The 27,939-nt window shown below is 33.3% G+C and overlaps 1 protein-coding gene across 1 annotated transcript in view; it reads left to right on the top strand.

The window, feature by feature from the left end:
- LOC114335863 (bromodomain-containing protein homolog) overlaps positions 1-27,939 on the top strand; it is a 141,372-nt gene that overhangs the window by 95,835 nt on the left and 17,598 nt on the right. The window contains exons 9-11 of the mRNA XM_028286150.1: positions 10,218-10,389; positions 19,513-19,738; positions 24,834-24,957. Coding sequence (XP_028141951.1) covers positions 10,218-10,389; positions 19,513-19,738; positions 24,834-24,957 — 522 coding nt within the window. The remainder of the gene's footprint in view (positions 1-10,217; positions 10,390-19,512; positions 19,739-24,833; positions 24,958-27,939) is intronic.

Genomic DNA, 27,939 nt, shown 5'->3' with positions numbered 1-27,939 from the left:
AATTCATTACCCCTCTGTGGCGCAGTGGTAAGAGCGCCTACCTTTGAAACGAAAGGTCGGGAGTTCGAATCCTACCAGGGGCAGAAATTTTTCATTTATTATAAATTAGTAAATGAAAAATAGTTTCTGTCCTTGTGGGATCGGTACTCACCGGAGGGACCGCAGACGTTCGGATACAGTTAGCGTCTCTTTGCAAAGACAATGACGTCAACTTTGCAAAGTAACAAGACACTTACTCAACACACACACACACACACTACACATTACACTAGGTACCTAACTGTTAAAAATTACCGTACCTACCATGCCAATGGCCATTAGTTGTCGAGGCATTAACCTTTTTTAAATAAAAAAAAACAATAATTTAATTTGTCATATTAATTTCCTATTTGGTAGCAAATTTTGTGGCTTATTACAAACTAAAATAGTAAATTAGTAATACAAAGTATTAATTTGTATTAATTGTATCAATTAAAATAAATAATTCTTTTGCGATTCAATTTTTAAATCTTTTTTCTGTCGGTATCTTACTGTGTACAGGTAATGCTAAGAATTACCATAATCTGTTCTCGGGAGTCTTAGTACACAAGATTAATGACGATGAACGACCCAAAAATACAAAAAATGTGCATTGCCAGGTAATAATAAAAATGTTTACAACCTAATAGTACTTTGAGGGATACGCAAAAACGTTGCCAAACTTCAGGGCTTCTTATAATCGGTAGCTCAATGTGGGCTTCCTAACGCTGCTGAACTTCTACAGAGTATATACTTTTTTCGCAGCGCAAACTGGTGGTAGATACCATGAACTACGAGTGTATGTTTTGATAATAATTCCAGGCATAAGCAGCCCGGGCTTCGTATTGTTAATCATGATTTCAGAGCTACCTATGGTACATTTCTAAAATTTGTCCGAATATATATGAAGCCCAAGCGTATTTACATGTTCTGAGCTTGGTTAAAATATCGAGAGATGGTGTAAAGTACGTTTTTTGGGGAAATAACATTAAAGAATTACGAAGCCCGAATCCGGGCTTCGTAAGGAGGTGTCGGGCTTCGTATGACCGGTGCGATATAGCGTTTTTGGCTTCCTAAAGTCGGAATCCATATATATATATATATATATATATATATATATATATATATATATATATATATATATATATATATATGTTACACTTGAAGTTTCCGCGGGAGCTATATGTGATTTCTGTTGTTTTCCGGGTTTGACTCCGCGTTGAATAATTTTGGTTTTGATAAAAACCATTATTTTGACGACGTTTCGGCAAGATCTCACTTGCCATTGTCAAGTCAGGTAGTTCCGCATTCCGTAATGGTTTTTATCAAAACCAAAATTATTCAACGCGGAGTCAAACCCGGAAAACAACAGAAAGCATATATATATATATATATATATATATATATATATATATATATATATATATATATATTACAGGTATGTAATCTTTGCTGAACAGTTAGGAAACAAGGTTGAAATATTGGGGTAGCAGCAATCTCAAAGAAAACTCTTTATAATAATTCCAAGCTTTCGATAATGTTTATTATCATCTTCAGGGAAACTACAAATATAATTATACAGTATTTAACAATTAGTCTAATTAAAATCAATAAAAATTGTTATTTTTGTGCCATCAAAAATCCAAAACACCATAGTTTTCTCTCACTAAACCAGGTGTCAAGGATCCTCAAAAACACAAAAACAACAAAATATTGTTCTGAGAAATGCAGAGCTAATACTCTCACTAGAAACACCGCATATCACAGAACAACCTTACTAAAAAGTTATTTATATGTTTTGGTACTTACATTATGTGAGGATGTAGAGCCTAGTTGTTAAATACTAACATAACAACGAAATTTTGTCTTGGTAAAAGTAGTAGATAATATAAATTCAAAGTAAAAACTATATAAAAACTTATAAAAATCTGAGTATAAAATGATAAAAGCTAAAATATTCTTTTAAAAAATTGTGTATGTCTAATTGGCATTTTACAAAATGTCTAACAAAATGTTATGGATGTTTATTCATTTTTCTTTGAATTCATACGGAAACGTCACAACCACTGAACCAATTACAATTTTTGATAAATTTCTAATAAATTTTGAAATAGGAAAAGAGCGAAATGATAATACAAAAGTTTTAATCAATGCAAAATTGTTTCATAGTCCATGTTTTTTATTATTATGTAGTCTACACTGAAAAAATCTACAAATTATGTATCAAATTAAAGAAGAACCTGAATTATTAAATTTAAATTGATTATTTTTTTTTTCTAAAGTGAGCAAATAAGAATAAATTTCACTGAGATGTCTTACATCTGATTTTTTGTTGATCGAATTTTCTTCTTGAAAGATAAAAGCCATTTCTAAAAAAAAGTCTTTTTTTATATGAGTTCTCAGAAGCTAGTACTTTAGTATGTTGATAATCCATCACATGACCCTCTTTGGAAACATGTTCTGCTAAAGCACAACGTTTAGGATGTAGTCTATATTTTTTGTAGATCTTTTTTGGCTCTTGGCCACAAATTTAGTATTGAGCCTATACTAGGAATACACATTCCTATTAAAAAAATGTTATCTTGTATCGACAACATAACCTCGTCCATTTCTGATACACTTGTAAGGAATGTACTGATAGCTAAATCTACAAACGTTATTACAAATCAAATTCACAATTATGGGAGGTACCAAAGTAGCGCATCTGTCTTTTACCATAAACTACTAGTTAAAACTAAATATTTTCTGAAAAATAATCCTAATATTGTTGTTACAAAATCTGATAAAGGTAATATAACAGTAATTTTGTATAAAGAACAATATTTAGAATTATCTTCAAATATACTAAATAATAGAGAAGCCTATTCTATTTTACCAAAGGACCCTACTTCTTCTATTCAACAAAAATGTAATAAATTAATAAAATCACTAGTAGATACAAACCAAATAGATCCTAATACAAAAAAGAAACTTATGTATTATAGTGGTATTTCACCAAAATTTTACGCTCTTCCTAAAATACATAAACCTACACTATCAGTACGTCCTATAGTAGCTTGTATTAATGCTCCTACACAGTTTTTGGCTTCTTTTTTAACTGATATATTGACTAAAACTTATGACACTAATAATGATTACTACATAAAAGATTCTTTTGAAGTTGCTAACAAATTCAATAACTTTAAACTTCCACCTAATTATGTTATTGCAAGTTTTGATGTCGTGTCCCTTTTTAGTAATGTTTACTTAGATGTAGCTCTAAGAGCTATTAATAAAAAATGGTCTTCTATTCGTAATTTCTGTAACATTGAGAAAGACACCTTCTTAAATTTAATTAGCTTTTTATTTAATAACACATATTTTTCTTTTAATAATCAATATTACTCTCAAAAATTTGGTACTCCTATGGGAGCGACAATTTCACCTATTATTGCATGTTATGTGATGGACGATTTGTTGGACGTAGTAATACCAGTACTACCTTTTGACCTTTGTTTTATTAAGAAATATGTTGATGACATAATACTTAGCCTACCTTCCAATGCCTTGAATGAAATCTTGTTCATTTTCAACAGTTATGATCCTTACATTCAATTTACCTTAGAAAGAGAAGATGAAAATGGTACTCTACCTTTCTTAGTTACTAAATTTATTCGTAATACTACTACAAACACCTTAATGATTGACTGGTACCAAAAACCAATAAGCTCAGGCAGGTATATGAATTACTGGTCTTACCATAAATTTTCTCAAAAAGTTAATTTAATAAAACAAATGAAATCAAGGGTTTTAAAAATATCAGACAACTCATTTCATAATACAAATCTAAAAATATTATATAATATATTCATTGACAATTCCTATCCAAAAGCCCTTATAAAGAAATTACTTTTTAACACATCTGACATCTCATACACAAATAATAATAGTATTAACAACCAAAATTTAAATAATCTTACTAATGTTGCAGAAAACCAGGAACCCATTAACTTTAAATATTTTTCACTCCCTTACATTAAGAACATCACACCAAAACTAAGCAGAATCTTTAATCAAATTAGTGGCATAAAAATAGCTAATAGTATCACATTATCTATTAACTCAATTTTTACTAGACTGAAAGATAAAACTCCTGCATTGTCTTGTTCAAATGTAGTTTATAGTATACCATGTCATAGTTGTAATATGAGCTATATAGGTATCACGTCGAGAACTCTATCATCTCGAATAATTTCACATAAAAGTGATTCTAGACTACATCCTGAACGTTGTGCTTTAGCAGAACATGTTTCCAAAGAGGGTCATGTGATGGATTATCAACATACTAAAGTACTAGCTTCTGAGAACTCATATAAAAAAAGACTTTTTTTAGAAATGGCTTTTATCTTTCAAGAAGAAAATTCGATCAACAAAAAATCAGATGTAAGACATCTCAGTGAAATTTATTCTTATTTGCTCACTTTAGAAAAAAAAAATAATCAATTTAAATTTAATAATTCAGGTTCTTCTTTAATTTGATACATAATTTGTAGATTTTTTCAGTGTAGACTACATAATAATAAAAAACATGGACTATGAAACAATTTTGCATTGATTAAAACTTTTGTATTATCATTTCGCTCTTTTCCTATTTCAAAATTTATTAGAAATTTATCAAAAATTGTAATTGGTTCAGTGGTTGTGACGTTTCCGTATGAATTCAAAGAAAAATGAATAAACATCCATAACATTTTGTTAGACATTTTGTAAAATGCCAATTAGACATACACAATTTTTTAAAAGAATATTTTAGCTTTTATCATTTTATACTCAGATTTTTATAAGTTTTTATATAGTTTTTACTTTGAATTTATATTATCTACTACTTTTACCAAGACAAAATTTCGTTGTTATGTTAGTATTTAACAACTAGGCTCTACATCCTCACATAATGTAAGTACCAAAACATATAAATAACTTTTTAGTAAGGTTGTTCTGTGATATGCGGTGTTTCTAGTGAGAGTATTAGCTCTGCATTTCTCAGAACAATATTTTGTTGTTTTTGTGTTTTTGAGGATCCTTGACACCTGGTTTAGTGAGAGAAAACTATGGTGTTTTGGATTTTTGATGGCACAAAAATAACAATTTTTATTGATTTTAATTAGACTAATTGTTAAATACTGTATAATTATATTTGTAGTTTCCCTGAAGATGATAATAAACATTATCGAAAGCTTGGAATTATTATAAAGAGTTTTCTTTGAGATTGCTGCTACCCCAATATTTCAACCTTGTTGTATATATGTATATATATATATATATATATATATATATATATATATATATATATATATATATATATATATATATGCCAAAAAGTCATAATTTATAAATTAAAGAAAAAGAAAATAATCGTTTTCGTTTTGATTCAATTCGAGTCTCTTGCCATCCTCTGACACAGTGTTTCTGGGTCTCTACCCTTTATCGAAGAGGCTATTGCACGTAGACTGAATTGAATCAACTCGAGACGAAGAAGAACTGCATCTATTAAAATATCTGCAGTATATTGTGGTTAGACTGTCCTCTAACGGGGAATGACAAAATAAGTAAAATAAATTTCGACCAAGAGTCAGGATTCTGTTAACCGAGATACGATAGTATCAAGCGGCGCCGCTAGGAGGAGCTTCTCCAACAATGCGTCTCAGAATACCTTAAGAACACTTGGTCATTTTGTACTCTAAACCGAGTAAAGCATGAAAAAGAAAAAGAAAATAATCGTTTTCGTTTTGATTCAATTCGAGTCTCTTGCCATCCTCTGACACAGTGTTTCTGGGTCTCTACCCTTTATCGAAGAGGCTATTGCACGTAGACTGAATTGAATCAACTCGAGACGAAGAAGAACTGCATCTATTAAAATATCTGCAGTATATTGTGGTTAGACTGTCCTCTAACGGGGAATGACAAAATAAGTAAAATAAATTTCGACCAAGAGTCAGGATTCTGTTAACCGAGATACGATAGTATCAAGCGGCGCCGCTAGGAGGAGCTTCTCCAACAATGCGTCTCAGAATACCTTAAGAACACTTGGTCATTTTGTACTCTAAACCGAGTAAAGCATGAAAAAGAAAAAGAAAATAATCGTTTTCGTTTTGATTCAATTCGAGTCTCTTGCCATCCTCTGACACAGTGTTTCTGGGTCTCTACCCTTTATCGAAGAGGCTATTGCACGTAGACTGAATTGAATCAACTCGAGACGAAGAAGAACTGCATCTATTAACATGCTTTACTCGGTTTAGAGTACAAAATGACCAAGTGTTCTTAAGGTATTCTGAGACGCATTGTTGGAGAAGCTCCTCCTAGCGGCGCCGCTTGATACTATCGTATCTCGGTTAACAGAATCCTGACTCTTGGTCGAAATTTATTTTACTTATTTTGTCATTCCCCGTTAGAGGACAGTCTAACCACAATATACTGCAGATATTTTAATAGATGCAGTTCTTCTTCGTCTCGAGTTGATTCAATTCAGTCTACGTGCAATAGCCTCTTCGATAAAGGGTAGAGACCCAGAAACACTGTGTCAGAGGATGGCAAGAGACTCGAATAAAATCAAAACGAAAACGATTATTTTCTTTTTCTTTTTCATGCTTTACTCGGTTTAGAGTACAAAATGACCAAGTGTTCTTAAGGTATTCTGAGACGCATTGTTGGAGAAGCTCCTCCTAGCGGCGCCGCTTGATACTATCGTATCTCGGTTAACAGAATCCTGACTCTTGGTCGAAATTTATTTTACTTATTTTGTCATTCCCCGTTAGAGGACAGTCTAACCACAATATACTGCAGATATTTTAATAGATGCAGTTCTTCTTCGTCTCGAGTTGATTCAATTCAGTCTACGTGCAATAGCCTCTTCGATAAAGGGTAGAGACCCAGAAACACTGTGTCAGAGGATGGCAAGAGACTCGAATTGAATCAAAACGAAAACGATTATTTTCTTTTTCTTTTTCATGCTTTACTCGGTTTAGAGTACAAAATGACCAAGTGTTCTTAAGGTATTCTGAGACGCATTGTTGGAGAAGCTCCTCCTAGCGGCGCCGCTTGATACTATCGTATCTCGGTTAACAGAATCCTGACTCTTGGTCGAAATTTATTTTACTTATTTTGTCATTCCCCGTTAGAGGACAGTCTAACCACAATATACTGCAGATATTTTAATAGATGCAGTTCTTCTTCGTCTCGAGTTGATTCAATTCAGTCTACGTGCAATAGCCTCTTCGATAAAGGGTAGAGACCCAGAAACACTGTGTCAGAGGATGGCAAGAGACTCGAATTGAATCAAAACGAAAACGATTATTTTCTTTTTCTTTTTCATGCTTTACTCGGTTTAGAGTACAAAATGACCAAGTGTTCTTAAGGTATTCTGAGACGCATTGTTGGAGAAGCTCCTCCTAGCGGCGCCGCTTGATACTATCGTATCTCGGTTTACAGAATCCTGACTCTTGGTCGAAATTTATTTTACTTATTTTATAAATTAAAATAGACCTGTCTCAGGATTTCTCTCCAAATTCGTCCCTCTTCGAGATAATGAATTTATTCCAACTCAAACATCCTCACTGTATACAGGGTGAGTCATAACTATAGGGACATAGACTAAGAACAGGCTATTTGGACCAAAATATGCCTATTGGACCAAATATGCATTAATAAAATGTTGCTGAGAAAAAAGATACAGGGTGTTAAAGTTAGTTTTTTTTTTCGTTTTATGCTAATAGTTTCCCTGTATATTTATAAATTTCTATCAAAATTGGCACGGAGGCATAATCTTAGACAAGAAATAGTATTTTATTTACAATTTTACGTTTTGTCATAGAGGGCGTCACGTGGATCATTCCTGATGATCAAATTGAGTCTAAACTTTTTCTGATGAAACTTTTAGTAATTTTTATTAGAAAATATGACGTAAACATCATTTTTACGTAAAATTTGTACTCTTGTTTAAACATGATAATTTCAACCGTTTTCGATAAAAACGCAATTAAGATTTCAGGAACTCAGAAGGGGATATCAAATACCAAACTAATAAACAAAGTTGCAACTAACGTAAGGTTTCCGTTTTGACGATAAATCAAAACTAAACACACTTTATCTTAAAAGAACTCACAAAAACTCAAACTAAATGTTTTACATGGTCTCCTCCGATTTCTATGCCTTTTCTAATTCTTTTTATAATAAAGGATTTTCGGACGTTAAAAAAATATTATTCTGTCCCCTTATAAGATCAGCTGCATTTTGAATGTATCTCCAAAGTTCGTCTCGTGTATTAATTTCATTGGCATAAACTAAGGACTTCATATGTCCCCAAAAATAAAAATCTAGCGGGTTATACTCAGGACTTCTTGGTGGCCATTGAAAATCACTGCCTCTGCCAATCCATCGTTGAGGAAATACGTCATTAAGATGATTTCTAACAGCTAATGAAAAATGAGGTGGCGCTCCATCCTGCATAAACCACATTTTTCTTCTTACATCCAGTGACAGATCATCTAAAATATCACTAAGAGTATTTTCCAAAAAGAATAAATAAGAATCTCCATTTAAATTCGGAGGAAGAACATAAGGCCCTAGTAGTTGGTCGCCTATAATGCCACACCAAATATTCAATTTAAACTCAGGCTGAAAATATCTAGCTTTAATAGCATGCGAGTTTTCTTCTTCCCAATAATGACTATTTCGCCAATTAAAAATCCCTCGTCTGGTAAAAGTTGCTTCGTCGGTGAACATAATATTCTTAATAAAGTGTCTGTCATTGCGATGTTTATTCAGAATACGTTGGCAAAACTGTAACCGTCGTGGAAGATCTGTTGGAAGTAAATTTTGAACAGGAGTGAAGTGGCAAGGATGGAGGTTCTCTTTTTTTAGAATTCTAACAATAGACGACTGACTTACTCCTGTTGCTGCTGATAGATGTCGTAAACTTATTTCAGGATTTTCATCTACTCGAACCAAAAGTTCATCTTCTTGATTAGGTGTGATTTGTTTCGGTCGACCACCCCGATTTTTAGTGTGAAATGACCCAGCTTCACCTAAACTACGATATAATCTTGCAAAAGTTTTGTGATTTGGTTGCCTTCTGTTTGCTTATAACATTCCATACCTTCTGGCTACCGAGCGACCGCAAAAATTTTCTTGTGCGTATACGCAAATCATATCTCGCATTTCTTCATTAGTAAAATGATTGTGACGAGGCATTTCAATCAAAAAAGTAATGATTACTTTTAAACAATGCAACACTACACTACACTGTCACATCAAAAATAATTTACTCTGAACAAATCACATTTTCCAACAACAATTATCTGACAGTCCAAAGCATACTTTTCATAAATGAAATAATATTTGAAATCCTTTTTTAAGGCTCTAAGCAGTTCGACTGCGTTTTTATCGGAAACGGTAGAAATTATCATGTTTAAACAAGAGTACCAATTTTACGTAAAAATGATGTTTACGTCATATTTTCTAATAAAAATTACTAAAAAGTTTCATCAGAAAAAGTTTAGACTCAATTTGATCATCAGGAATGATCCACGTGGCGCTCTCTATGACAAAGCGTAAAATTGTAGATAAAATACTATTTCTTGTCTAAGATTATGCCTCTGTGCCAATTTTGATAGCAATTTATAAACATACAGGGAAACTATTAGCAAAAAACGAAAAACAAAAATTAACTTTAACACCCTGTATCTTTTTTCTCAGCAACATTTTATTAAGGCATATTTGGCCCAATAGCCATATTTTGGTCCAAATAACCTGTCCTTAGTCTATGTCCCTATAGTTATGACTCACCCTGTATATAGTTAGATAAATAATTAAAAATAAAAATTCTAGTTATTTTAATTTTCTCAACTTTTAACCACGTTTCGACTACAAACTGTTTGGTGAAAAAGAATGTAAACAAATAACAAATGGAAATGGAGATCAGGTTGACCATATCATGTCATTTGCCAATAATTAACTTTTGTGATTGGTTGAAATTTTCAACAAAAACCCGGTAACACTGTTCTCAGTTTCTCTCATCGCTTTCTACTCCCCATATTCAAGAATACAGCTTTTTTTAAATCGAGAGTAATTATGAAGGGGTAGAAAAGCGAGTTACAAGTGGGGAGTAAAATTTTCTCTCAATTCAAGAATAAGGGCACACTTTGTAAAATTATTTTTCTTTTTAGAGCTGCCATTAAAATGAGAGATCAGTGTGGACTAATATTCCGACAAGCTAAAAAAGAGTTGGAAACAGCAGGCCTTTTGCCAACTGTGAAAGAATCTAAACAAAAACCTGGAGTAGGGCAGATTGAAGAATCTATGGCTTCGGATATTGATAAAGAGCTTGAAAATTTACAGGTACTTATGTTAACAAATAATAAAATAAAACTAATTGTTAAATATATTCTCAGTTCGTCAGAGAAAATGGACCACCTCCAAAATTTAGGGAATTTTTTATCTGTTTACAACACTTCATCATCATCATCATCATCATCATCAGTAGGTCAACAACCCTTTTTGGGCTTGTTCTAGGATTTTCCGCCATTCTGTTCTGTTCCTTGCTTTGTTCTTCCAGTTGGTAATCTCAATTGTTTTCAGATCTTGATCCATGTATCTAAGTTTGGGTCTTCCCTTTGACCTTCTCCCTACTAGTGTCTGCCTCATTATATGTTTTGGTGTTTCAGTCTCCAACATCCGTTCAACATGACCCATCCAGCGCAGACGTCCGATCTTTATGGATGTTATGACGTCGGGTTCGTGTGTTTTCAACACTTCACCAGTATGTAAATAGACTTACTGAATGTCTCTCGTTCTTCACATAAGACGAGAACCAGCTTCTGTTGTGGTTGATTGAGAAGGCTCTGATTATCTTTGTCGATTCGAAGCAAGGTGTAAATCGGTGTTGAAATGAATAATAAATGGAGATAATAGTTTTATTTTGTAACACAAACACTTTTTACAAACACTGTATAATAATAGTGATTACTAATTTTAATACACAACTTATGTCACGCTATGTCTTAGCGAACCGTGAGTAAATCAAAACAAACGTGATAGTGAGAGAATCGAGCATAATTCGCGTAATAAACTTGAGATTGTCCAAACTATGGATGTAATACGAAAGTAACGATAGAATCGTGAATAGGGAACTTGCACATTTTTTTATTAGATAATAATGTTCAGTTTTGTTTAAGGAGTAGCAATCTGATTCTCGAAGCGTGAACATGTACCGTCATTAAAAGCGCTAGAGAACTTCCTTATCGTAAAACTACCTAATTAACTAGTAATTATCTTATCAGCATCAAAAAATTGTTAAAGTGAAAAGTAACAAAAACCAAGTGATTAGTGAAACAAACAAAAGAAATATGTTCCCTTCGGGGAACTTATTAGGATTTGATAATAACGGCCAACCAATTTATCAACAAATGAATACTATACAGGATGTCCCAACAATAAATAACCAGAACCAGTCAAACCAAACAGCAGTAAAACCGCAAGTACCATTTTTGTATTTTAATCAAACACCATCTAACCAGATAACAAATCAAATGTTATGCTCAAACCAAATACCTATTCCAACCCAAATAGCTATACCAAACCAAGTACAATTTCCTAGTCAATCAACTGCACAAAATATTCAAAACACTCAAAACCCTATTCAGTCACAATACACAACATTATCCACAAACCCTCAATGCTCACTCTCATCAACACAAAACACCAATAACTACACAGATAGCGATAGCGACATAGAACTTAACGAAACAGAAAACCAAAATAAACATCCTTGGCAAGAAGTTGCCAATAAGAGAAAAAGGATGAAAAGACAAACAACTTCAGAAAAGTCCAACCAAATCCAAACACAAAACAGATTTGATTCCCTCTCAAAAGAAAATCTAGATGAACAAACAGACAATTTATCAAATACACAAAACACAAATATCACCAAAAAAGATCCCTCACCGCCACCAATCTATATTTATGGAGTTACTGACTATAGTGCTATGATAGCAAACCTTTCAACTGCAACTGCGGCAGAAACCTATTACACCAAAACCATTTCAAATAATACAGTAAAAATTAACCCTACAAACTCAGACACCTACAGGACACTCATACAGCACCTTAGAAAAGAAAACATTGTACATCACACTTACCAACCGAAACAAGAGAGGGCCTATAGAGTTGTCATAAGAGGATTACACCATTCAATACCCACAGCAGATATCTCGCATGAATTAAATAATAAGGGTTTTAAAGTTCGCAACATAATTAATGTTAGACATAGAGTTACCAAAGAACCATTGCCCTTATTCTTTGTCGATATAGAGCCAAACGAAAACAACAAAAACATATTTAACCTACAAGTCCTACGAAACTGCATAATAACAGTAGAACCACCTAGAATAAAAAATACAATAGTTCAATGCACAAGGTGTCAAAAATACGGGCATTCAAAAAGTTACTGCCTAAGGCCATTCGCCTGTGTTAAATGCGGAGGATCACATGACACAAAAACCTGCAAAAAAGCACGCGACACACCAGCAACATGTGCCTTATGTAATGGCAATCATCCAGCAAACTATAAAGGATGTGCTATATATAAAGACCTAGTCAACTCGAAAAACAAAAATATAACAAGCAGCATTCCTATACCTAGAGTTGCAAGCCTAAATAATAATAACACTAATGCTCACCACATACACCAATCACATGTAACATATGCTCAAGTTGCAGCAACTAATACTTCTTCACAAGACAACAACAATAATTCAGACCTTTCAAATAAACTTACAGAGTTCCTCAACGAATTTAAAAATATGTTTGCACAATTGATAAACCAAAACAGCATGATACTAAGCATGCTTACAACAGTGATAAATAGAACGTCGTAATGGCTAACTCACTTAGAATAGCAGAGTGGAACGCAAATGGTCTAACAAACCATGTGCAAGAAATTATACTATTTCTAAAATTAAACAAAATAGACATCCTACTTATATCCGAGAGTCACACAACTGAGAGGTCTTTTATAAAAATTCCACACTACTCTGTCTATTACGCAAACCATCCAGATGGAACAGCCCATGCTGGTTCAGTTGTAATAATTCGTACAGCTATAAAACACTACGAACTTGCTCCATATATCACCAACAAAATTCAGAGTACTATCATAAAAGTACATGCGCTCACCTTTCCACTAACAATAGCTTCTATCTACAGCCCACCACGCCACACCATCAATCTGGAGGAATACAGAGAGTTTTTTGAACAACTTGGCTCACATTTCCTAGTGGCAGGGGACTGGAATGCAAAACATACAACCTGGGGAGCAAGACTGATATCTCCAAAAGGCAGAAATCTATTAAAGATCATACAAGATAATAACCTGAAATACCTAACAACTGGTACCCCCACATACTGGCCCACTGATAACAACAAAATTCCTGATCTGTTAGACTTTGCTATAACTAAGGGAATACCTGAAATACACAGCGACATCACCCCCAGTTTTGATCTCCATTCGGACCACAGTCCCATCTTGATTACCTTAAGTACCAATATAATTTGGAAAACTCCTGCACCAAGGCTATGTTCCAGTAACACGAATTGGGTTCAATTCAAAGAAGAAATAAATGATAAAATATCTCTTGACATTCGACTCAAGCACAAAAACGATATTGAAGAAGCTGTAAAATATTTAACGGAACAAATACAACAGGCCGCTTGGAAAGCTACTCCTGTAAAGGAAAAAACCATCGATGAAAGGTATAGTATACCCCTCCATATTAGAACACTAGTAGAAGAGAGAAGAAGAGCCCGTCACAAATGGCAAAGAACAAGAAACGCGATAGATAAAACAAATCTTAACAGACTCACACACAGACTTCATTCCGCTATCCAAACAGCCAAAAACGAATCCTTTGAAAGATATGTCACAAACCTTTCTCTTGACGACAACTCTCTTTGGAAAGCCACAAAGAAATTCAAAAAGCCGGTAGTAATGAAATCACCAATTAGAAAAAATGATGGAGCCTGGGCTCGATCAGATATAGAAAAATCCAACAGATTTGCAGAACATCTATCAACCGTCTTCTCCACCCCAGAGGCCAACGATATTAACGACGAGAAAATTAGAGACTTCCTCAATGCACCCTGTCAGCTATCATTACCACTAAAATACTTCTCACCAAATGAAGTCCGTAACGAAATCAACCTGCTTAACCCTCATAAAGCTCCAGGATTTGACCTCATAACTGGCGAAATCTTAAAAAAAACTCCCAAGAAAAGGTGTCGTCTTAATAACCATTATTTTTAATAGCCTCCTGAGACTATGTTATTTTCCAGTGCAATGGAAGTATGCACAAATTATAATGATACCTAAACCTGGTAAACCTCTAACTGAAGCCAGTTCGTACAGACCAATAAGTCTCCTTCCGACTTTATCAAAAGTATTCGAAAGGTTAATTCTTAACAGAATAGAAACAATAATACCTATAGAAAACCTTATCCCAGATCATCAGTTTGGTTTTCGCTCAAATCACTCAACCATACAACAGTGCCATAGATTAGTCAACAAAATAAAAGAGAGCCTAGAAGGGAAACAAATATGTCTATCAGCATTTCTCGATATACAGCAAGCATTTGATAGAGTGTGGCACGAGGGTCTTCTCTTTAAAATAAAAACTCAGCTAACTGACCAAATCTACCTCCTCCTTAAATCATACTTGTCCGACAGATACTTCCAAGTTAAATACGAAGGTACTCTATCCAACTACCACCAAATAAAATCCGGAGTACCTCAAGGCAGTGTACTTGGCCCATTCCTTTACCAAATCTTCACTGCTGATATTCCTATTAGCGAAAATACACTAATGGCAACATTTGCGGATGACACTGGTATACTAGCATCAGACATCAACGAAATATTAGCATTTAACAAATTGCAAAATCATCTCAATGAACTAGAAGACTGGCTTAAATGCTGGAAAATAAACGTCAACACAAACAAGTCTTGTCAAGTAAATTTCACAAATCGAAGAATTAGATGTCCACAACTACACCTAAATAATTCACCTATACCAATAAAAACAGAAGTAAAGTACCTGGGCCTTCATCTAGACGAAAAACTTACTTGGAAATCACATATTGCAGCCAAACGACGACACCTCGACCTAAAAGTTAAAAATATGAGCTGGCTAATCAACAGAAGATCGCAACTTTCATTAGAAAACAAACTGACCATCTATAAAACAATACTCAAACCAGTGTGGACATACGGAATCGAGCTGTGGGGCTGTAGCAAACCATCCAACACCAAAATACTACAGACATTCCAGTCAAAAACTATTCGTATGTTAGCTAAAGCCCCATGGTATGTGTCAAACCAAACCCTTCATGCAGACCTCAACATCCCCTTCATCAATGATGTGATTGCTGACCACTCCAGAAGGTACATGAATCGCAGCGCAGACCATCCAAACCATCTCATAGATGAATTATTCAACCCCCCACTGGTTGACAGACGTCCGAAAAGACTTTGGCCAGAAGACCTAGCTGCTAGGTAAATTCCAGAGAGTCGTCAATGGACGACACCTGCCACAAGCCAACAACATACATTATATTTACTTATTACTGTATTGAAGTAGATTGTAAATAAGCAATAAATAAATAAATAAAAAAAAAAAAAAGTTTTGTTTAAAAATGAAATTTCCAAAATTTTACGCTTCAAAAACTCGTAATAACTTAGAAATACATATTTAAAGTCTTCTGCGGTATAAAATAGTTCAAACGGCCCGTGACGTCACATAGTTTTGCATTAGTTTTTATTATGGTTATATTTCGCTGTCTAGGTACACGCTAACGTGTACGCAAATAAAAAAGTTACGTAGACGCGAATTAAACTTCATCAAGCCAGTGACGTCATTATTTAGCTTGCGCAGTGACTATATATTTTGGTACATGCTATTTTGATATGTTTAGTGTTTGTTTGATAGAAAAATATTTGTTAAGGGAAGGAAAGCAGAACTATTCAGATGTTTCAAACTTAATTGTAATAAATCAATGTATATATATAAAAGTATATATTTAGGATAGCAAAATAATTATATGTATTTAGTTGACATGACATGTAGGTACAAAATATTGTTAAAATAATTTTTATACGTAAGTGAATTATTATAATCAACTATTCTAAATGCAAAATAAGCCGCAATTTAAATAAAAAAATTATTTTATTAACGTTTAGACGTCCAAATCGGATGTCATTGTCAAAATACAAAAATTAGTCAGATTAAATAAATTATTAGAAAAAATTTTTTACTAAGCAACAACATTTTTGTTTAATTTCATAATATTTTGTATTTTGACAACGACATCCGGTATAGACGTCGAAACATTAATAAAATCAATTTTTTAGTTAAATTGTGGCTTAGTTCCCATTTAGAATAGTTGATTACAAAAATGCCACAAGGATAATAGCTTCAGAACAAGTTAATTATTATTGTGAAAACTTTAGGCCTTCCTTTTATTTTAATCTTTGACGGTAATACTATTTCATTTATAACTAAAAAAAATATATATTAATTTATAGTCTCTTATCTTTTTCGTAGGTACTGTTTTAAAATGTTCTTAAACTCATTAAAAGAACTAAATAATTGTCCACACTCCGTAGTTAACTTAAAAACAAACACTAAACAAATAAAAACTAGGAAATCACTGACACTCTAACTTTTTTTATTTGCGTACACGTTAGCGTATACCTAGACACAACCTTATATTTAGGTTTTTTTTATTTTTTATTTATATTTTTCGACACCCGACTTGGGCGTCGAAACGTTAATAAAATCATTTTTAGGTAAAATTGTGGCTTATTTCCCATTTGAATATACTTGATTATATTTAGGTATATTCTTCTTCTCCTTCTTTAGTTTATTAGCCTCCACCTACTTGGGTATTTGGCAAGCTCATCGTCGTGGAATAAGTCAAAAATATTTATATTCTAATTGTCATTGTAATAATATATACCAGTTTGTTAAAATTGTAGTTTTATACTGTTTTTGAAGGAAAGGAACGAAGGTTTACTATTGAAAATAAAACCATTTTGTAAAAGTACAAATTTTCTGTGAATAGTTCAAATGATCAAAAACACTTGTAACGTCACATAAATGTATTTTCTACTGACGTTTATAACGTCTAATTTAAAATTCTGTTTACTTTATTGGAAAAATGTAAATGTAAAACCAAGTGACGTCACGACGCGTTTTGGACCACCTGTTTTAATTTGAATTTTTAATCGTCTTTAGGAGCCAAAAGAAAGACAAACAAAACTTTTTTATCTTTGATACGTGTTTTAAATTATGTTCTGTTGTGATTTATAACATTTTTTTCGAATTTAAAAATTTATGCAAGTTCCCTATTGAGCTGACACTCGCGACTATATTCTTAGTTGTACTAAAGGCGACTGACTCACTCTGCTGACTGGTTGGTAACTGTTAAAAAGAAGAAATAACTGAGGATCGAGATTATAGATTTGTTTTCAGAGCGTAACGATCTTCAAGTCAAAGGTTTGCGACATTCAACGGGAATAGCATAGTAATTTAATGATTTTTCTGATATTCGAGGAAGATGGCCGAACAAGTGTATCTATTTAAGAAGTAGTCAGAGACGCGATAAATTATATTAAGACCGTATAAGTAAAGAAATATTCTTATCAATATGTTACAAAGTTGTAACAGTATCTTTTATCTATTTCTTATTTTTATATAATTAAATTCATTACCCCTCTGTGGCGCAGTGGTAAGAGCGCCTACCTTTGAAACGAAAGGTCGGGAGTTCGAATCCTACCAGGGGCAGAAATTTTTCATTTATTATAAATTAGTAAATGAAAAATAGTTTCTGTCCTTGTGGGATCGGTACTCACCGGAGGGACCGCAGACGTTCGGATACAATTAGCGTCTCTTTGCAAAGACAATGACGTCGACTTTGCAAAGTAACAAGACACTTACTCAACACACACACTACACATTACTCCCCTGACTTAGTAATAAGTTATACAATTACGTGGCTAAAGGTTCTAGTTCTAAACCAAAGCCAGAATCAGAGAGAAAAAAAAATTCATTGTATATTAAGCCATCATTGGCTCTACAACCCATGTGAGTATTGATCTGCTTCAGAATCAGCTTCCATTCCTTCCTATTATTTGTCTCGCTTTTCCAATTTCGTACTCTTATCATTTGAATAATTTATTATATACCACATATTAGTCCAAGTGGAAGCGCTGAAAAATTTCTCTGAATTTACTAAAGCTAGTTATTTCACAGTTGATTACTGTGATTGTGTAGAGAAACATACTGCGGTCGGTCAAGCGAAACGTAGAACAGGTGGTACTGACAGCTTGTCAAAGTTGCTTACCTGCGGAGGTAATTAAATCCATTTACTAAGGCTGAAAATCAGTACACACATTCTAAATTGAATATAAATAAAAGTTATTGTAGTCGGTCAGCTGTATGACGGGACAGAGCCGGTCGGTCGGCCCCAATGAATGTACAGAGTTGTTCACTATATTTTGACCCCCCTCTAAACTGCTTTATTTACAGAATTAGAAAAAAATGTAAAATACAAAACTTATTTAATTTTTAAATTATGATTTTTTGACATATATATCCTACTAGTCACGTCATCCATCTTGGCGTGATGACGTAATCGACTATTTTTTAAATGAGAATAGGGGTCTTGTGCTAGCTCATTTGAAAGGTTATTCAATTCCCTATTCAGTAATATAAACATTAACATGATTGTTTATACAGGGTGTCCAAAAAAAAATTTTAAATTAAATTAATTGTTTAATTAATAATTTAAAAAAAAATGGACACCCTGTATAAATAATGATCTTAATGTTTATATTACTGCATAGAGAATTGAATAACCTTTCAAATGAGCTAGCACACGACCCTTATTCTCATTTAAAAAAATAGTCGATTACGTCATCACGCCCAGATGGATGACGTAACTAGTAAGATATATATTATATCAAAAAATCATAATTAAAAAATCGAATCACTTTTGTATTTTACATTTTTTTTCTAATTCTGTAAATAAAGCAGTTTACAAGGCGGTCAAAATATAGTGAATAACCCTGTACATTCATTGGGGCCGACCGACCGGCTCTGTCCCGTCATACAGCTGACCGACTATAATAACTTTTATTTACATTCAATTTAGAATGTGTGTACTGATTTTAAGCCTTAATAAATGGATTTAATTACCTCCGCAGGTAAGCAACTTTGACAAGCTGTCAGTACCACATGTTCTACGTTTCGCTTTACCGACCGCAGTATGTTTCTCTACACAATCACAGTAATCAATTGTGAAATAACTAGCTTTAGTAAATTCATAAAGATTTTTCGGCGCTGCCTCTCCGTCTATATAGGCTTCATTTAGATGATATTAAAGGCAGCAATTTTATAAATTTATTTGCAGGGAAAAACAGGTCCTGATGTTCTAACGAAACTGGAGGATCTACTTGTAAAAAGCCAAGCTTTAAAGCATGGACTAGCTAGAGCAAAAAGGGTTAAGTTGGTAAGAAGTGAAATAAATAGGGCTAAAAAGAGTTTAGCGTCTCAAACAGATACCGATCAAACTTCTACTCAATCTGATGTTGATGTTGAGAATACGACAGAAGACCCTAAAAATAGCTCAACCAATGGTAAGTTCAAATCAGTTTAGGTTTATTATTAATTTTAAGAAAAATAGTTATTCTTAAAAAGATCTTTAAGTACTAAAACCCAAAATGCAGCCATACGTTTGCAATTTCTTTTAGTCTATTGGCAAATTCCTGTCAGAGAGTATGTTAAAGTGAATGTTAAAACCTGCTGTATTGCGCTCCAAACAGTGTTCATAATGATTATGCAAATGTGAAACATATTCTGCAACGTAATGGTAGGGGAGACCAAGCGAGGATTTTTGCAGTTACTCGAGCGCGTCAGATTATCACATGGGGAGAAACCTTGTACCCTGTAAATGTACCTCTACCATATATTGGCTCTTAATACAGGGGAGTTCGTTAAGGGGGGTCAAAAAAAAAATATATCCTTAGAAAAATTCGAAATCGTCAGATTAAGATAAGGTAAGTTGTAACGGGTGCAAAAATCACTAACGTTTTCGAATCCCTAATATTATCGCTTTACCCTGTATGCTAAATCCGTTTCAGAAATTGTATTGTGTTGTTGCGTGGAAATGTTTGGTTCTTTCGTTCTCACGATATTGGATCAGTCATAGGCAGAAGTTTTGTTTCTCGTGAATAGATAAATTTTTATTTCTCCTTGTGTTTACGTTATTTCGAACCGCCAAAGTGATCTTTAGCTATAAATCTTTCACTAATGTGTTTTTGGCGACTGTGAAACTGGGAAATGTTTATCTAAGCCAAGCCGCACACCAAAGAAACATGAAACGAAAAACATGAAACATGAAACGAAAAACATGTTTCATGAAAAGAAAACACTGCTAAAAACATCTCAAAGTCCGCCTACTAATGAAACGAGTGTGATTCATGCTCATGACACATTTTTATTTTCGAAGAGTCTCATAAATGGCCGGATATATATTTGTTTAGCAGTGGTTTATTTCCATGAAACGTAATTTACGTTTCATGTTTCTTTGATGTGCGGCCGGGCTTATAGAGATAAAGTGCTTCAGAGTTTTACCAACGAGTCTAAGTGTGTTTTTCGTTGATTTGGCATTTTTCGTGGGATTCTGTTTATTTGATTCCTATTTGATTTTTCTATTTTTTTATTTCTAAGCTAATAAGATAATATTAATAACACCCCGTTAATAACCACCCCCATATCTCTTCCGTACTGAGCAACCGAGGACTTGTTCTTCAAATTGTGTATGTAACACGTTAACATTCCCTTACGTGACATATCAACATCTTGTCAAATTCTATTTTCCATTATTCCTACAGGGTGATCTTAGTCGTTACAAAGTTAAGTACATGCAAAAGACTGTATATTTAAAAAAAGAATGTGTGTGTACTTTGTACGCACGTAAGAAGTTATACTTCTATTATTATGATTTCAACGAAATTAATATACTTAACAGGTTATTTGTATTTTATTTAAATATTAAACTAACTTTCTTTACCTACCACTTTTAAAATTTTTTTATTAAAACGATACCAAAAATATAAAAAAATATGAATCGTCCGGGATTTGAACCCGGGACCTCTTGATCTCCGGTCACACGCTCTACCACTGCGCTATCTTCCTTTCGCTTTGGCATGTTACAAGATTTCTTATACATACTGACAAATTTAATACAAAAATACTTTAAATAATATACTTACTATTATCATAAAATATCTTATTCCCGGGGAAGACAAATCCAAAGACACAAAAATTATAATAAATAATACATTTACTGAAAACACTAATATATTCTCTTCACACCTTTTCTTGCACTGATATATTTATACATAACTTGAAAGATTCAGCAACTAAAAGCCATACTGTCTATGTGCGCATGTGCGCAAAATTAGGAAATTTTACTTTCAATCGCGCCTAAAGAAGTATACATTCAAAAATCTGTCGATTTGAGCGGGGCGTAAGGAAATGGGCGAGTCACAAAGTTTCATAAAAAAAGCGAATATTTCGCGAAATTAACGTTAGATGGCGCTATAATCGGAAAAAACAATTGTTGGAAATGGAAAATTAAATAAAAAAATGGAAAGTCCCCCTCTTTATGGAAAACTTAACGTAACCTTTTTTGGTTTTAGGACCTATTCTTCACAACCCAATAGGTCCCCATAACGCTCGAGTAACTGCAAATTTAGCATACTTTCCCCCCCTGCTATAAGTTGTTCAGAGTGCTGAACGTATACGATATTTTGACGTAATTTGACGTCTAGTTGATCTTCTTCTTATTTTAGTTTCTTGGCCTCCACCTCTTAGGTACTTGGCCAGTTCTCGTATTTAAACTGTAGTTGGAAGGAATCCTCTTTTCAAAAGGTCTGGATTTTTCCATATTCCCTTCGTTAAAATCATTGTATTACGATTGTCAAATAACTATTGTATATTTTAATTTAAAATGTTGTTATAAATTGATTGATCTTTCTTAAGGTTTGGTCATTAATATTATGTAGGAGATTTTGTATTTAAATGGGAGTTTGACTTCCTATATTAACAAGTTCTTGATACAGGTTAAATTGATTTGTTTTGTTAATTGGGCATTCAATTAACATATGAGTTAGACTTCCTATTTGTCCACATTCACAAAAAGGAGTATCACTACAATTGATTTTAAACAAATGGTCTGGTGTGAGGCATGACCCGTTCGCATCCTAATAATTGATGTCAGATGCCTTCGACAAATATGAAGTGGAACCAAGGGTTTGTAGAAAAATCACTTTGGCATAGTTGATACCCTTTAGTTTTGAACTAGTTTGTCCATTCAACTTTAAAACCATTTACAATTTTTTGTTTAATAATAGGTAAAAAGTCAAATTTATCTATTTTGATGTCTGAAGGAACATTTAAAGTCTTGCCTATATTTGCCAATTTATCAGTCTCTGTCTTTACCCCAGTATGGCCTGGAATCCAAGCTAAAATTATATTAAATCCTGCTTCCGTTGACTCAATAATGAGTCTTTTAGTTCTTCTCCTCTTAAAGTTCCATCTCCTATCGGAGGTTGGATATCATAATGGCTATAGTCTTTTAGTTAGGTTTACAATATGGTTGTTTGTCCCCCAAGTGGTGTGATGTATTTTTTGGATAGCACTTTTAACATCTGAAAAATTATTGCTTCTTTAATATTTCTTTCGGTGCATATTTGAGGTTGATCATATAATCTGGATGCATAGTTGTAATAATTGATTGAAGGTATGTGTACTCCAAAACCTACTGTCCTCGACTCGGGATCCAAAGAACCATTTGTAAATCATCATCGTCATCATAACGTAGCGCTACAACCCTGGGTGGGTCCTGGCTGACTGTACAACTGTCTTCCAATTTCTTCGGTCTTCCATCAACCTAGGGTCAAATGGAATGTTCATTTTCCGGAGATCTGCTTGTATGTTATCTTTCCATCGCATTCTGGGACGTCCAAGTGGTCTTTTGCCTGTAGGCAAACCATCTGTAAATACCCATCTATAATTTTTATATGTAGCTGAAAATTCGTTAAGAAATTCCTGATGACTATATGTTTCCTATATATGACTTTATATGATGACTATATGACAAAGATCTGAGAATTAATTATCAGAAACATTTATTACAAACAAACGGCCAAAATCAAAATAGAAGACCAGTTAACTGATAAAATTGCAATAGAACGAGGAGTACGACAGGGCTGTATTTTATCTCCACCACTATTCAATATTTACTCTGAATGGGTATTTAAGGAAGCTTTAGACGGTTATGCGAAAGGAGTATTAATAAACGGTGAATGGTTGAATAATATTAGATATGCAGATGACACCATAGTTTTTGCCAATAATCTGAATGATTTACAAATATTAACAAAACGTATAACAGAAGTCAGCAACCGATACGGACTAGCTCTTAACATAAAGAAGATCAAATTTATGACAATTAGGAAAAAACCAATACTAAACGCACAATCAACCAACAAAATATCGAAATAGTTGGGACCACTCAACAGAAATTAAACAGCGAATAATAAAAGCGAAAGCAGCATGCGTTAGAATGAGACCCATTTTCAACAGTCGGGACATATCATTAAAAACAAAATACCGTCTGTTGAAATGCTACATATTCACAGTTCTGCTCTACGGAATGGAAGCGTGGACACTAACTGCTGCATCTATAAATTGGCTCGAAGCTTTCGAAATGTGATGTTATAGGCGCATCTTACGTATATCCTGGGTTGACCGAATTACTAATGTGGAAGTCCTGCGTAGAATGGGAAAAGAGTGTGAAATTCTCATAACCATTAAAACAAAAAAATTAGAATATCTAGGATATGTAATGAGAAATCAAGAACGTTACGGCCTTCTCCAACTGATTCTCCAAGGGAAGGTAAATGGTAAAAGAGGACCGGAAAGAAGACGCATTTCCTGGCTTCAAAATTTACGAAAGTGGTATAATACGACTACCACTGAACTGTTCCGCGCTGCTGTAAACAAAGTTAAGATAGCCATGATGATCGCCAACATCCGGAAGGGATAGGCACTTTAAGAAGAAGAAGATATGTTTCCATTTTTTTGTGGGCTGAGAAAATTGTCTGAATTGTTCCCGTAAGACACTTCAGTTCGATCTCAAAGCAGGATTTAATGTTCTCTCTATATAGGTTAGTGAGATATTTCAAATTTATTTTTGATTTCAATTAAATATGGTGGCTCTTGTGATTTCCAAAATCCTATTTTATAATTTACTTTGGTTCGTAACTCTGACAGGATGTCGTTTATTGGATTCTCAGATCAGCTAGGGTTTTCAGATAGCATTTAGCGCAAAGAATTTTTCTTCTTACATCTAATGAAATTTCTCCACTTTCTGCACACAGAGCATTAGTGGGGGTAGATATCATACAGCCCATGATGATTCGTACAGCTTTAAACTGAATTTTATCTAGTATTAAGAGTGTGCACTTACTACAGATTTTTACTGTGTATTCAGCACAATATTCCTGACAAGATAAAACTTTCTACATTCTGAATAGAAGGCCTGACCACCATGTTCTTATAACATTCCTGGGTAACACATAAAGGTGTCATTATCATCCTCAATGAATATACCCACCCACATATTTGTTTAGATGTATATAAATATTTTTTATGTTTTTAAAGCTTCCCCGTCTGGTGTTAATAGGCGAACAGCAGTTTTGTTTACCAAAAAAGCACAAGCCGCTTTAAAAAAGGAGGATAAAGATAAAGATGACAAAGAGGAAAATGCAAATGTACCTGTTAAGCAGTAAGTAATTTATCCCTCTAATACTATTTGAGTCGCTCAGAGCAACAGTTGCCTAAGACACAAATTGAGCATTTTTAGATTAATATATATATCAATAAAAGCAGCAACGTTAAATCTTCGGATTAACAAGGGTCTACACAACCTACCTCTATATTTGGTTAAATGGCGCTATATAATTTGTAGCGCCATCCCATAAACATAATGGAAATAGGAATGCAAAGATTGCATTTATCTCAAAATTTCGTTTTTGGGATTAGGCCACTGTTGCTCTGAGCGCCTCATTTTATTTTAGTAAATCATGAGATGACTGCGTGTGTTGTGTTGTGAATACTTTAACGTTGTGTGATGAGTGATAAAATTATCTAAATTTTCAATGTCTTTGACTATTCACTTCGAAAACTGTTCTTTTGAATTGTCGAGTTGCGTTAAGCTGTTGATGTTTTGAGTTGTTTTGATGTGCCAATGTTGCCATTGTAATCTTTTATCCCAATTAAAAATCGTATTTAAACCAACAGTAAAAGTAAAATCTACAAACATGGTAAATTCCTTCAGTAACAGAAAATATTATTTGTTAATTGCTTTTTTGATTTTAAAGTACCATTCTAGGACTAGCTATAATTAGATTGCTGTTGTGTTATATTGGTCTAAGAGCTAGCAACGTTTTCGAGAAATCATTTTAAGACGGCTAATTCTTTCATATATTGTTCCCTATGCTTCGTCGAACACCGTACCGGCCATCTGGCTGCTGATACAGGTTGCGTTCATTACTGCGCAGCACTCCTGTACAGGTAAACACAAAATCAGGGTGATTGATTAGTGTAAAAAAGCTTAGTAGATCCGCTATAGTAATAGATAGCAATAAAAGTTAATAGCAAAAATTGTAGCTAACTTTGCGTTTCACATTACAAAATTAGTTAAAATGTTACAGGGTGTTCGATAACATAGTGCCAGATCAAACTTCTTGTTTTTTTTTTTAATGGAACACCCCATAGTTTATTTTATATTCGAAATCTTCTTAACTTCCCAAAAATCACAAAAATATAAAGGTTTGTTATGTTATACAGGGTATTTACAAAGTTATAACCAATGTTCTATGAAAATCGTAATAAGTTCAGCTCCTTGTATAAATAAAAATAAGCACAACAGCAATGGTTTATTGGTGCTATATTTTTTTGTTGATTGTCAAAATTTATATAAATGGTTGATAGTGCTAATTTTCTTTATATCGAATACAGGGTGAGTCAAAACGCCAGTACATTATTTTCACAGTAATTTTAAATAGAACACCCTAAATAATAACTTGCTCTGAAAAATGAAAATATCTCGAAAACTGACAAATTTAGGCATATGGAATATTATACAAAAATTAAAGTACGGTAATGATATTTTTCGATAGTAATATAAAATACAGGGTGTTACATTTAAAATTTCTGAGAAAAGAATTACTTACGTTTTGACTCACACTGTATTCGGTATAAGGAAAATTAGCAATATCAACAATTCTTAAAAATTTTCACAATCAACAAAATAATATGGCACCAATAAACCATCGCTGTTGTGCTTTTTTTATTTATACAGGGAGCTGAACTTGTTACGATTTTCATAAAAAATTGGTTATAACTTTGTAAAAGCCCTATATAACATAACAAACCTTTATATTTTTGTGATGGGGAAGTTAAGAGGATTTCGAATATAAAATAAAATATAGGGTGTTCCATTTAAAAAAACATAAGTTTGGTCTGCCACTATGTTATCGAACACCCTGTAACAATCTAACTAATTTCGTAATGTGAAGCTGAAAGTTGGTCACAATTTTTATTATTAACTTTTAATGCTATCTATTACTATAGCGGATCTACTGAGCTTTATCACACTCATCAATCACCCTGTATATTAAATTTAAATTATTTTAGGACGAATTTTATTTTAAATTATTTTAGCCAGAAATGTCTGGCAATTACAGTTCATATTTCTAATAATGTTTAAAAAGTAATGACAAAAATATTTTTCGTCTTACAATAATTTTAAATTCGATATGTTTACCTGTACAAGTGTGCTGCGCAGTAATGAACGCAACCTGTATCAGTAGCCAGATTGCCGGTACGGTGTTCGAGGAAGCATAGGGAACAATATATGAAAGAATCAGCCGTCTTAAAATGATTTTTTTCCGACGTTGCTAGCTCTTGGTCCATATAATGTCGTAAGGAGAGACAAGGCCATATTGGGTTAATTGTAAAAATTAAAACTTTTGCTCATGTTTAAGTCAGTCCAACTCGAAATTAGATATGGAACGAAGCTGTCTTATTAAAACGTCTCAAGTTACTGAAGTCGTAATGATAGCTTTTATTCGTGAACAGACAACAATGGTATTAATTAAATGTTATGTAAATATGGGACTAGCCACAGTTTGGCTGTAATCACAATTACATTTTTACCTATATAATATTTCGAAATTTTTCATTTCGGAAATCGTTTTCAAAAGATTAATGAGAAAATGTGTTGAAAAAATGTGTGTATAACCGTCATGCGCCAGTTTTTGTTGAGGTTATGTTATAATATCAAAATCAACAAGTTATCGAAGTTTGAGTACTTGCCTATGTTGTTTTAGGTAACAGCCAGTTTTGGCTGAAAAGATATGAGGGTAGATGTCTCATGCCCTATGATACATCAAACTCTGATTACGCTTTGTGTTTGTGCATTAATTCTGTTTGATGTTATTTCGTGTTTGGGAGTGTTCGTAAATTATGAGTTTTTGGGGTATAAATTGTAAATTGTATTTTCGTGTATTAAAGAGTTGCATGTGTATAGTGTATGATTGAGACTTGTCTTTAACACTTTCCTATCCTCTATTGTTAATATGTTCTTGTTGTTCACTTCGTCTTTAAGTATTGGCAACCAAAGCCTGCTCCATTCTGATGGATTTGCTACACATTTTTCTTCATTTAGTAGGATGAGAGCTGCTGAAAAATCAAAGAAGATTTT

The sequence above is a fragment of the Diabrotica virgifera genome, chromosome 2 (assembly GCF_917563875.1).
Source record: "Diabrotica virgifera virgifera chromosome 2, PGI_DIABVI_V3a".
Classification (NCBI taxonomy): domain Eukaryota; kingdom Metazoa; phylum Arthropoda; class Insecta; order Coleoptera; family Chrysomelidae; genus Diabrotica; species Diabrotica virgifera.
This window is presented reverse-complemented; position numbering and strand designations above follow the sequence as displayed.